At 34.4% G+C, this 13,409-nt stretch overlaps 3 protein-coding genes across 6 annotated transcripts in view; 1 reads left to right on the forward strand and 2 right to left on the reverse strand.

Annotated features, from left to right (window-relative positions):
- Positions 1–12,645, reverse strand: part of LOC128208159 (guanylate cyclase 32E-like) — a 107,165-nt gene extending 94,520 nt beyond the window's left edge. For all 3 annotated transcript variants that reach the window (XM_052911571.1, XM_052911573.1, XM_052911572.1), the window contains exon 1: positions 12,030–12,645. In XM_052911571.1, coding sequence (XP_052767531.1) covers positions 12,030–12,407 — 378 coding nt within the window. In that variant the 5' untranslated portion in view covers positions 12,408–12,645. The remainder of the gene's footprint in view (positions 1–12,029) is intronic.
- Positions 145–1,532, forward strand: LOC128208161 (P2X purinoceptor 7-like). Its single transcript, XM_052911577.1, has 3 exons — positions 145–435; positions 805–1,035; positions 1,246–1,532. Exons 1-3 carry the CDS (start codon positions 239–241, stop codon positions 1,394–1,396), a joined length of 579 nt encoding a protein of 192 aa, XP_052767537.1. The 5' UTR covers positions 145–238; the 3' UTR covers positions 1,397–1,532.
- Positions 2,491–9,797, reverse strand: LOC128208160 (uncharacterized). Of its 2 annotated transcripts, none has more exons than XM_052911574.1 (10): positions 9,127–9,797; positions 8,447–8,539; positions 8,120–8,221; positions 7,698–7,805; positions 6,976–7,059; positions 6,363–6,456; positions 5,722–6,046; positions 4,889–5,411; positions 4,090–4,276; positions 2,491–3,687 (listed from the first exon to the last, which is right to left on the reverse strand). In XM_052911574.1, exons 1-10 carry the CDS (start codon positions 9,502–9,504, stop codon positions 2,966–2,968), a joined length of 2,616 nt encoding a protein of 871 aa, XP_052767534.1. In that variant the 5' UTR covers positions 9,505–9,797; the 3' UTR covers positions 2,491–2,965. The 2 variants fall into 2 exon arrangements, with proteins under 2 accessions (XP_052767534.1, XP_052767535.1); XM_052911575.1 differs by lacking the exon at positions 9,127–9,797 and adding an exon at positions 8,726–9,087.
- Positions 12,646–13,409: the final 764 nt, after the last annotated feature.

A 13,409-nucleotide genomic window follows, 5' to 3' on the forward strand; every position in this document is an offset into this window, starting at 1 on the left:
AAAGACACGACAAACAACTTAAAGGTACTATGCAGCCTTATTTTAAACTTTTCGGTATAGGTTCTATTCGGCATCATATTTTGATTGGTAATTTTCTTACGAAAATTTACGATCATTTTACCTGTTTCCGAACGGTATATTACGCTACATTTCATACCTGTACGGAAAATGACGGAAATATTTCCGGAAAAGTGCGAAGTCGATGATCAGACTGTGACGTCACAGTCGTGAATCCAAAATGTCTGACAGCGAGAATTACACAACTGACGGAGATGAATCGATTGATTTTTCGGATACTAGCTCGTATGACGCTGAAAATAACATTGTTCCATATCAGTTTGAACCATTAAATAGGGATGATTTAATTGAAGACGACATTAATCGTCTAGATCTTCACGACGGAGATGATGGAAATCGAATTGGCAACACGAACTGGTAACCTAAAGTTACTAAACTTAATTTGAACTTCTTTATCTATGCGGAATCGATACCCAAAAATGTTAAAATGCAAATTCAATTTGAATACAAGTTTGGTTTTAAGTCATTCAGTGTCACTGTTTTTATATTTTGTAATTCATGTGACAATTAAGAATGTCGTGTAATTCAACATTTGTCAAAACTGAAATGTCTGAAAATACATGAACGTGACTATCTGTACTATAATATTTTCATAACTATTGCTTGGTTTATAAATTATTTTGTACATCAAATTTCTAATCTAGATTATCATTTATAATCCCATATCCAGCAAAAGAACTTGATTATAGTAATTTTGTAGTTTATTTGATGATTTAATTGTTTTAGGTGCAGATGCAATAGCTGTATTGCTATGCATACAGAGCGGGAATCGGTATGCTGCCGTGATGTTGAACAAACAAACTTCAAACTGGATGTGTTCAATGAAGAAGGCCATGACATTGAATGTATAACAGACCACCCCGGGTTTGGCACTGTTTGCCTGGACCGCTATGTGCTAGAGACTGCATACTACCAGTACAGACAGCAGTATGGAGTGCCGCAACAGGAAGATAATGAGTAAGTCTTAGTTGTATAAAAGAAATAATCAATGCATGTGGTTCAAAGTTTATTTACATTCTGTCAGTCACTAGAATGCTATCACATGATATTCTTAGAACTTCATTTTGTTTTAATATCATCAATATTATAACCGCATATAAAAATTAACCCCCTATAATTGGGAGTTACTTGTATAATTTCACATTGGTTTGACATCTTATTTTGCAGGCAACAGAGATATGTGGCATATCGCCAGTTTGTCAGATGGTGTTGGGGATATTTGGGAAGAGAGGTGCGTGTTGTACTTCCATCATGTGCAGTTCAAAGGATTAGGGCGCAGTTTCCATCACAGCAGTATGAGGGATTTCAGGACTTATAGGCAGTCATGACAGATGTTTGCGACATATTGTTTGCTACTTATGTGTCAGATTTCAATTTTACTATTCCAATATTTTACCACAAGTGTTTTGTGTTTTTTGTGATGAATCAATTGAAATAAAATGTTTGACAGGTTGGATTACTTTTGCATTTGTTTGAACTACGAAAATGATTCCTTAGTGCAAGGCCATGCCAATATTCAATATCCATCATATATGCATGAAGCATTTGTTCCATGTTGTCATGTTTTGGTCACTCCTTAGTTAAATGAGTAAAGCTTGTAATGACAACAATTAAAGGGTCTGTCTGACAAATTATTTACTAGTGGAAGTAATTTGAAGAAGAGCACTTTAACATATATCCTTCAAATAATTCAAAGTTGTTTGAGTCGCCCCAGCCCATGTGATAGGGACATAATGGCAACTACATTAAACTTTATCCATCGCAATGCAACAGTTTTAGCTGTAAAATCGACTGATCACTTTGTCTAATTTGACATATTGCCCACTATCCATAAACTGAGTTTCATGAACTAGCTTTGATACTTCTTGAATTATCACAGGAACATATTGGCTATATCTTTAATGTCAAGGGCAATAACTCGCTCTGATGAAAAAATAAACTAACGTGCATAATCTTCATATTACTATCTATCCACATACCAAGTTTCATCAACTTAGCTAGAGAACTCTTTTAGTATTCCAAGGACCGATAATTTTTCCATCAACAGCTATATTTTTATATTTCAAGTCAAGGGCCATAACTCGGCATACATTTACCTGAAGAAAAAAATAAACAAATGTGTATTATCTACACACTGCCCTCTTTCCACATATGTTTCATTTAACTTGGCTTTGATTCTTTTTTTCCCTATCACAGGTTCAAATTGGCTATAGTTTTAAAATCAAGGGCCATAACTTTGTCTGACAAAAAAATTAAACTAACATGCATATTGCCTCTCCACTTACTAAGATCATTGACCTTTAATACTTTTTGAGTTATTGCCTGACTGAGATTTTTGTGGGCGGACTGAGGGTAAACCTTGAGCCCCGTCCGATGAAACCGGTAGGGGACTAAAAGAAAAATAAGATGTGGTATGGGTTTAGGTTTGTAATTTATATTAAGGATGATTGTTATTTCAAACAATAAAAGCACCAAATGATATGTACAACAATTCTCTGGCATTGAATTAACAGAAAACAAGGACTAGAATGGCAAACATGCACTTAACAAAGGAAAACAATCAATCTAAACTTTTGAAACCTGATCAAGAGGCTGGATAAGAAAAAAAAGGTATTGCTAATATTACACAGATACTATAAAGTTATTTTTAAGTAACAATATTCAAAACTTTAGTGAAAGTATAATACAAAAAAACCATTCCACTGTCACAAAGATTCATTAGATTATACATGCATATATACAGAAACAACCACCATTACAGGAAATAATATTCAATTAAGATACAGGTTATACATGTAGTGTTAAAAAAGGAAAATGCCAAATTGTTGACAAATCTTGGGATATATTCAAACAGTCACAATCTATGTTTTTTCTTATTTCCCCTACACTAATATTTCAACCTTTTGTTTTTTCCTAAACACCTTGTTACCTCAACCTTGGTTGGCTTTCTTTTCCCTGATGTGAGGGGAGGTGGGGCTGGGGTTGACAGTTTGTTTTTTTCACCACATATTTCTATACACATGTCAAGAAGTTCCTTTACATAACCAAAGGTCATTTCATCATTCACAAACTTGACTGAAAAGTCATCCTTATATTTTGGAAATACTATCTTCAGGTTGAACTTTCCATTTTTTGATATTTTTTTACCTCTTTGCACATTTTCATTGAAATGTAGGGCCGCCAAGTATTGGCGACACATTTGTCCGTGGAAGGAATATGCTGTCATTTTTGGTGCAAAGTGATTGATTACACTGTGAAATGATTCCAGTGTTGACGTTTGAAATCCTGTGGACAGCTTTTTGATGTCCTTGCACAGTCTCTTGTTTAGCAGAATGTCTTCCATTTTGGCAGCTGCCTTTGAGCCCTTTTTTAACCATTCTCGGGGTTCAAGGGGACCATGGGTGCACTGCTGGTAGAGGTCACCATGTCCAGTGTGAATGTCTTGAACATGGTTGACCACTGATGTCCACTTTGCTGCAATCATGGAGCCCTCCTCTCCCTGGGATGATGCGGCTGACCAATAAAGGTGATTGGTGATACTCTTCATCCACTTGCAGACTATGTTGCAGTCTTTTTCCTTGGACAGTGCAAGGAGCTTCTTTTTCACAGCTGAAACATAGTAAGAGTATGTGAAATATGTACTAAATGAAACTTTTGGAAAGTATCATAAGCCAAATGTTGGGTTTAAGTTTTTTATCACATGTTGGTTTTGAAATGATCACTAAAGAATAAAGTCTTCTTTATGAAATGAACAATGTTTTGAAATGAGATCCTTTGGTTCCCCATTGTGACTGTTTAAGCAAAATTTGGTTGAAATTAACCACACTTTGTCTGATAATGAACAATAACAATTGCTCATCTTTAGCACTTGTCAGAAGTAGGTGGGCTTTCCAACATGCTATTATAGCATTCATGAGACTTATAGACTGACAATCTAGGTCAATCATTATGATTTAACCCTAGATACGGTAATACATGTATGTTTCCACAGCTGAACAAAATATGTGTTACCTTTTCCAATATGCCACACATCAAAGGAATGGACAGTCCCAGGTAAATTCTCTCTAATCCACTTTTGTATTTGCAGATGCCTGTCTGTAATGATTTCTGCAAGGGACAGGCCACATCTGCGTAAACTGTCAGTTGCTCTCTTAAGGCCCTCCAACTCCATATGGTAGCTTGACTTCACTTCATTGGACTGAAAAAGATAGCAGAAATAAATAATTATCATGTTGCTAAATCACCGTGGTATCAATATTCATACAATGTAACTGTTAAACCAGTGAAGACATTTTTTACATAAACACCCTGGACTTTAATTCAATATATTCTCATGTAAACTAGGCAAAAAGGTAATAATCAAAGGCAGTTGTATGTTTATTTACCATCATCTTATTTGAGAAACTAGGACTAGTGCACCAGCCTTCACTATTATGTTATCAAGTTACAGAATGTTTTTGTTCTTGCCAAATCATATGCAATATTTTGTCAATCTTACTCAAGAATAATGAATACATCTCTTGAAAAGTCAACAAAATTACTAGTTATTCTAAAATATCCCCAATTCTGTTTGACATCAACCTTTGGCATTCATGCATTGGTCTTACACACAACAGAAGGCATCGTATGATCAACTATTATGTCATGTTATATCTTGCTTCAGACCCAAAATACATGGCAATGTCCCCAAGCAGATAACTTCAAACATTTGGAGAGACACATGATGCAATAATAACCACTCATTTGACAGCCAATGTTGCTTGACTTAAAATGGCTGAATATCTTGAAAAGTTTATTAATATTAACAAACCTGCACAAGTTCAATGGCTACTACTCTCCCGGTGTGCATATCAATCATGGAGTATACACCAAACTTTGCAGAGTGTCCCGGGCTGTCAGAACGTCCATCTCCAGCAACCACAAGCTCTTCTTCGCGGTCTAGAAGGACACTTATCAGTTGGTCATTACACTTTGTCCACACTCTCTCAATTGCTGGCCACAATACAGTTCTTTGATGACTAAAGAAAGTTGAAAGACTAATACTTAATACATTAATAAACTCAAAAATTCGCAGCACTTTCGAAGGTGAACATCCTGAGAACAAAATGCCAGCACTAAGAAGAATGTTCCCAGCAGGAACACCTCTAACTTTGGGCTGTGACTCCCATCGCCTGGTGTGTCCACATTCACAAACTTGTTTGATGGCCATAGCTGATCCCTGGACATTGCAGACTTTGCCTTTGGTAGGGAGATGGCACATTTCACATCTGTTGAACAGTTCTAAAAGATTGTCTTCAAAAACAAGAAACTTCCTCTGCTTATGTACATCTGCCCTGAAAAAGATGAATGTTCTTATGTCAATTAATCTTCAGTTCTGACAGCATACATTATGCTTTTATAAATTGTCAATTGCAGACAAATGAGGAATCAAGAAATGCTAAAAAATTGAATGCACCAGTGATTAAGGAAGTAATTTGAATCAATTCAAGTAGCACTATGTGGATAATTTACAACATATTTGACTACTCACATTGGCTTAATATTTTGGTGGGAATGATATAGCATAATGATAAAGATGCGCTTTAATACTGAAGTTATATATGACAAAGACTTAACAGGTTTATTTATGAAGGCATAACTTACTGCCTTGGGTTATCATCTTCTGAGTCACTGTACACTGAGGCTTCTGTTTCATAGTCCGGATCTATGGCTTCATCATCAGTATATCCCCAGGATGATGTGGACATGAAGGATTTGTTGAGTGTTGATTCAACAACAACCCTGCCCTTCTTCCGTGCAGGAGTTGAGGCGAGGACTGGGGCTGGTAATGGAAAAGCCAGAAGGTGTGGAGCAGGAGGGACCTCAGAACAGGCAGGTGTCAGGCTCTTTTCATCAGCAATGTCACTGTCACAGTACTGGGTACTTGAGGTGGAGTATGTGATGTGGTGTTCCATCACAGTCTCTGTCCCTGAATTGAAGAATAGATAAATGTGTAAATATATATATGTTGAGTCCAATTGCTTTATTCATAATTGCATAATATGCCATCACTAAAGTGAAATTTGATCTGGAAAACCTAACAAATTCTTACAAAATAATGTCAGGTAAGAAGAAATTATACTTGTGGAACACAACCAGCTTTTGATCCCAAATTAGAAATAAAAGCTTGATCAATGTAACAAACCTTTCTGCACTTTGAAATGAAACTTTTAAGCAGTCAGATTTTCAACCTCCAGCAATTTGACAGCTGCATAATATGGATTTTATTACACAAGTAGAATTACCTTTAGTTTTTCGCTTAATTGGCGGTGGCCTGCGATTCACTTGGGTACCCCGGACAGCAGTTGTTACACAACACTTTGGACATGCACATGAGGCCTGAAAAATGTTAAAAATTGTAGACTGTCTTAGTCAGATAGTTTTTGTAGCTTATCTGGAATAATATGCATTATTTGGACTTTATCTTCTATAATTGTAACATAGCATGGCTTCATGTCAGCTGTGCTTGTGGTAATTTCAAGTTTTAAAAGGGCAGGGTGCTGCGGAAAAGGCACATGGCACTAAAATCTTGGTTAGAATGGCACCTTCTAACTACTATGAAAACCTTAATTATATTTTTTTAGAAATATGGCTAAATTGCTTAAAATACAAGATCAAGACATTTGTTTGTATTTGAAATCATATAACAAGTTTTAAATGCAAGCGAAACATATGTATAGGAAATATTTTATTATCTGTTAGCTTTCAACAATTACAAAAAGACATCGTAGTTCACAAGCTGGTCTTCATGAAAGTGTAGGGGTGCTACTAAAACATATATATTGTGTAACACCCTCCATATAAACTCATAAGCTAAAACCGAAAGAAAATGATAACAATAATCAAATTATTCATTACCTTCTTATTGCTGGTATTCATTGATCTCATCTCTGTATGTTTGAGTTTACCCATGTTCCTTTTCAGGGAATCATCACAAGATTTCTGAAATAATACATAGTAATGCCAACAGTCACAATAAATGTTCACATGAACATATATGAATACCTTTAATATGTACAACTTACAAATAAAGGTGTTTACTTCTTTAAAAAGTAATTGCCAAAGCTGCTTTACTATACACTGGAACATAACATAACAATGAGGACATTCTCTTTAATGGAGATATACACAGTATGATGAAATAGCAAAAAAAGAAGAAAACTTGTTGAACACTGACTTAGACATGGTATCAATGTGTACAATGCATCACATAGTTCATTCTTATGCATGATTGATTAGCCAATGTTATCACGTGATATTACCAAATTCAGTATATAGCTCAGATATTCAATTGTTCATGGTAAGCCTTGGTAGCACAGTGGATATGACACTGGACTGCAATTTTGGCCACACCAGTCCGAAACTAGTCTCTACCTCGATTTTTTATTTGCATTATGGTCCATTTTTTTTTACAGTTGTGTTATCTAAGGGTAAAACATTGTACCAAATTATTGACTTTGTGCTAAGATTCTTTACCAATCTGGTGTATAGTCCCTTTACAATCAGCATCTCGAATTGATAATAATTAGGTTTGTTTTTATTGGTGTCTTTGTTTCAAATCAACGATTTTCTATATGTACCTTTGACTGGATCTTAGCATCAGTACTGTGAGTTTCTAGGTCTTGTTGAAGGTTAAGGGCTGAGGCTACTGTTGAAGACTGGTCAACGGGAGGTGGTATTTCAGCGCTCTACATAAAAAACATTGATAGTTGAAAATGATATCAAAATATTTATTGCACACTAAATACAGTCATCGAAATAAGGCTTTTGGATGCACAAGCCCGAATTCACATATCACTGCTTGGCATTACATCTTTGAACAAGCTCTGCTGTATAAAACTCAGACTTTGAGCAAGCCCAGAAAGCATTTTAACAGTGCAGGCCTTGCTGGCTTGTGCTAATTTCGACCACTGTAAATATCAGTAATTGACCCTATAATCCTTCCTTTTTAAAGACAAGTGCCTTTAAATGATCATCACATAAGTGTTTGAATAAATATTACCTGCATGACAGTTCTTTTACTGTTGTCCAACTCCATGTCCATGTCTAATTCAACTGCGTCAACTGGAAACTCAGTGGATGGAGGGTTGGCGGTCATGTCACCCTAATGAAAGGAACAAAGTGCCCATTAGTATTGATAATATATACTCAATACAAATAGTTTTTAAGGAAACAATTACACACATGTACACTTCATTTCCATAAATGAAACTGCAATTTGATTTCATGGTGGGTGTATATGATTTAAGAGGGAAAAATCCCAAACAACTCTAGAAAATCCATTGAAATTTTAAACATCCTACAAATGAATACTAATATAAATACATACTAGATTAACAGGAGATAAATCTGGAACAGCATCTGTATACGTTACAGCAGTTGATTTATCAACTTGGCCTTTCTGGTTGTAGTCACTCAGTATCTGAAGGGGAAGCGATTTTTTATAGGTATATATATACAATAACCCTTTACTCAAACTTGAGATGTTAAAAGTCAAAACATTTATAAAGCATCTTCAAGGTTCTTTCACTAATACTTCTATACCATAAGTTTTTTTTATATATCCGCAATATAATCCAGTAAATGAAAGACAAATTATGAACCATACTTGCAACTTTACAACTATTTTAATCTTATAATATGCCTAAAAAACATGAGCAAAATAAACACAATGCGTTCATCATCCTTTATTTACAGAGCCTCTGGAAGATACAGATTAAATCAAACGGTAGCAGTATAACCCGTTTTCATATCGTACAGTCAGATCTTGCTTTTTCATGAATGTATGTCTATTCATGATTCATTTATATAAAAAAATTTATTACAAATAAGTCCTGACATACATGTTTTGCACATACATTCAGTATGCACTAATTTGTATACATTTTAAAAAGAGTGTTCTGCTCAGGTCTATTTACAAATACTAACCATCCAAGTTGAAGGGCTAAATTGAAATGTTGACTGATTAAGTCAAATAAACCTGTTAACATATTAAAATGTGCAACATACCCTCCTCACTTCTCGTTTGCGCACTACCGGTCTTGCTTGGACTTGGTCAAGGTTGCTTTTCCTAACTTTGTCGCCAAATAATGTGGGGATAGCTTCGTCTATTAAAGCAGTTCTATAGGCTAGACCGAGACTCCATTTAGTTCTGGTAGTCATCGTGAACATTGTCAACTCAAAATGCTCAGAACACACAAGCTGTGCATTTGCGGAACCGTTTTTCGAGGGACCTTGCCATCCGGCCCTTGAACACTCAGACCCAGTCATCTGAATTGAACGAATCCATTGTTTCCGGAGTTTCTCTTCTTTGGGAAATGTGTGCAGACTAATTCCATTTCCTGGCACATTGCTACATCCCCCAACACAACACCGAGACCGTCCCATTGTTTACACTAATTAATATTCCACACTTAAACTAACATCCGTGTCGTTCTTTTCAATGTAAATAAACAATATGGCGGAGACGAGTAACGACTCTGACGTCACGACGAAAATTTACGAATGAGAAACCGGACTTTCCCGATGATGGACAATATCGGAAAAGTACAATATGCGAATATGATTAGTCGGCTACTACATCGTAAATATTCGCAAAAGTTCGGAATTTTCAGTTCAGACGTTATAAATAGACATATCTTAAGCCAAATCAACGGTGTTGACATAGTCACTGCATAGTACCTTTAAATAACATTCTCTTTTGATTTTGTTTTGATTCATGTAAAATTTAAATGATTATTAACTTTATTTCAAAATAATACGTGTGGCCCTTTTTTATGCAAATGTCACAGATGACATGCCACTGTCTTTCCTCTTTTATTAGGATGGACGGAATGTTAATTGCTGCGTCTCCATGCAATCTTGTGCAATTATTATGCAGAAGAAAAGATCAAACATCTGGAAATTTGCCAAGGGAAAAAGTAAAAGTTTGCCGCCGGTTGTTTATATCTAAGTTACATAAACAATTTCAAGACAGAAACATCTCCTATATTCAAGGGATAACAAAGAATCAAGGCATATTTTAAAGAGCTATGCCTTATTCCATGATTTGCATTTTGTTAACTTCTGCATGTATATTGTCCATTGAAGCCCTGCTATTCGTTACAAGTAGTAACCATTGCTGTCACGCATGCCACGTAGTGATCATCAAAACCACACGACCGCATTCAAAATCTTAAAACATGTTTCGTTTTAAATACATTTAACTTTAACTAACATATACAACATTCATAAATCAAGTGAAAAGCTGAAATTCAGCTCTCTTACGCACGGGGTGAACTTATCGATAACACTGCGTAGAGGACTGGCAGATGCATACACATCCTGAACGTCAATGACATGTAGGACGGGGGCATCACCCTTTTCAAGGACACCAATTTCAATTTGTCAGAATTTCGACGATGTATGATTTTTTACATCAAATAATGGTGTTCTATCAAAGATCCAATATCTCTGGTTCTATCAAACTAAAAAAAGGTTTGTTGGAGGATATCAAAAAGAGAAGATTATAATGGCCTTCGTATTCTCAGCTTAGGATTTTTGTTTAATCTGACATTCTCATTCATAATATTGAGGTGGCTCAGAAAATTATATAGGCCTTAAAATGGCTCAATATCAGCGTTTTATTTAAATACTTTCTTTAATTAATACAATCAACATTGAATATCATGCTCATGGTGGCGCTTTCAAAAACGCATGTTTTCAATTACTTCCTCTTCAAGTTCATATAAAAGTTATTAAAGGGTAAAAAAATACGGAACCAACCTAAACTACCAACCTTAGACTAAGAAGAAAACCATTATTGTGGCAATGTACATGCTCTTTCATTTTAATTCAAAGTTTATCCTCATTGCGTGATATCCGGACATGTTTATGTTGTATTATCTTGTATTATCTTCCTACAATCAGTCTTCGTTCCAGCCACATTCCATGTGTATACGGTTCATTGCTTTTCGGTAGCAAATCCAATTAAAGACGTCAATATGACCTCGATAAAAGATGCTGTCAGAAACGTATTTAAACTAGATTCCAGTTATAAATTGAGTTATAAAAGGAAACTCGTCGTTTTGGTTCTTTAGTATCGAGAGTGCCGTTTTTAAATGTAATAGAAGTAGTTAATTTAAAGATGCACTCTTACTTCCAAATAAGATTTACCACGATTAATAATATTGTTTTAACAGTCCTTAAGGATGATAAATGTCGAAAACAATGGTTCTTATGAAGGATACCGAAATTAACTTGAAATAAATGTGAATAAAACACGGTATTTCTACCTTAAAAATGTATAGTAGATCACAGTAAATCTTTTAGCATTCACCAATCATTTAATATCTGTACGCTTTCTGATGTTAAATACACGGTTACAATCTTGTTTTCAGTAATTAATATTTTCCATCAATGCATTATTTAGTAAATAGTTGAAGGTTATCACTCAAAATTTATGTTTGTTATGTGTATGTATTGATTTTGAATAAGAGTGCAAAATTGATGATTTTAACCAAATATCTTTTCACGAGGTGTATGTATAAAGCAAATCATCCACATCGTTGTTCTGTATAATAATAATAATAATAATAATAATAATAATAATAATAATAATAATAATAATAATAAATTATTATATCATCATCATCATAATCATCATCATCATCATAATCATCATCAGAAACGGAATCGGAATTGGAATCGGAATCCTAATAATAGTTTATATAATAATAATAAAAATAAAAATAAAAATAAATAATAATAATAATAATAATAATAATAATAATAATAATAATAATAAATAATAATAATAATAATAATAATAATAATAATAATAATAATGATAATAATTTAAAAAAATAATAATAAAGCGTCCTGCATTGTATCATTAAGTGATAATTTTAAGTATTTCAAAACATGTGACTTACATATCCAATCATGGGTAGGTTCCATGCGGCTGCCACAGTAGCCTCACACTGACACATTTCATCAGGGCCGATAAATCCAATTGTGTCATTTCCCAGTTGTGACGTCATAATGTTGATTGCGTCAATAGAGTTCGCGCGCGTGTCGTTAAACAAATAATCCAAGCGATGCCCTTGTAATATCGACTTATTGTTGTTGATATAATCCAAAGCTGTAAAAAATGCACCCGCGAAGTATTTCGATTTTCCTTTAATTCCACTTGTTGAGGCTAAAAACGATACTTTAAGAGACGTTGTGCTGCCATTAGAATTTTTTACCCAGAACTCTAAAACAATGAGGACTGGTAGAACAGACGTGAACAATACACTGAACTCCTTCATCGTGTCTGTAACTCCGATGCCCACAGCATTATCCTGGTTCTAATAAGTTTTGTTAACAAATTAGCATAATTTAGCCTCATAGAAATCTCCACATTGCATGACTACTGTGTAAATCACACCATATGAAAACACTGAAAGTGTTTTTTATTTAAGATATTTTTGCGTGATCAAATACACTTAAAGCTTCTGTAATTCGCCTTGTGTAAATTTGCTTAAATAGTTACATGTTTTTCCTTCTCATATAAAATGAAAAACTAGAACGCGTAAATGAATGATATCGACTAAACAGTTGTATATTTCGTATAACACTTTCCGATATCTTTTAATCTCTTTTTTGTTTAAGGTTAATTATCTGTAATAGATATCAGCATTATAAATAATGCGAATAAAAACTGCGTGTCGAGTAATTGACATTAAACTTCCTCCTTTTATCAACTACATTGAGTAATGCACACTGTCAATATATCCCTTAATTTCAAAATAAATCTGTTTCAATTATTTACATGAATTTGACGGTAATGTTTTGAAAGTTGAAGAAGTAAGTGACATAGATGACAATGTTTGCCTAATATCTATATTACTTTCGTATCAGTTTTCTGCCTTGTACTCGATATTGACGTTTTAAAACCCCAAAAGTAAACCAATTATCTATTCATTCAATCCGAGACAACTTTCAAATTTAATGACATTTCCAATACGGTCAGTGTAAATTATGCTTGAAAATATGGATTTTATACATTTATGATAGAAAACAATATCCGGCATACTAATTCTTCTGCTGGGTACATTATTCAGAAGATATACAAAATTAATGCTTCAAGCATGAGGTAGTGATTTTTGGCCAAATGTTGTTGTTGTTGTTGTTGTTGTTTTTGTTTGTTTGTTTTTTTTTTTTTTGGGGGGGGGGGGGGGGGGTCGGGGGGGGGGACGCTTTCTTGGTTTTTATTGTTTTTGTTTAAATGTATATGCATGATTATGAGCGTGCTGAGTATATATGAAAGT

This window comes from Mya arenaria, chromosome 11, assembly GCF_026914265.1.
Source record: "Mya arenaria isolate MELC-2E11 chromosome 11, ASM2691426v1".
NCBI classification, from domain to species: domain Eukaryota; kingdom Metazoa; phylum Mollusca; class Bivalvia; order Myida; family Myidae; genus Mya; species Mya arenaria.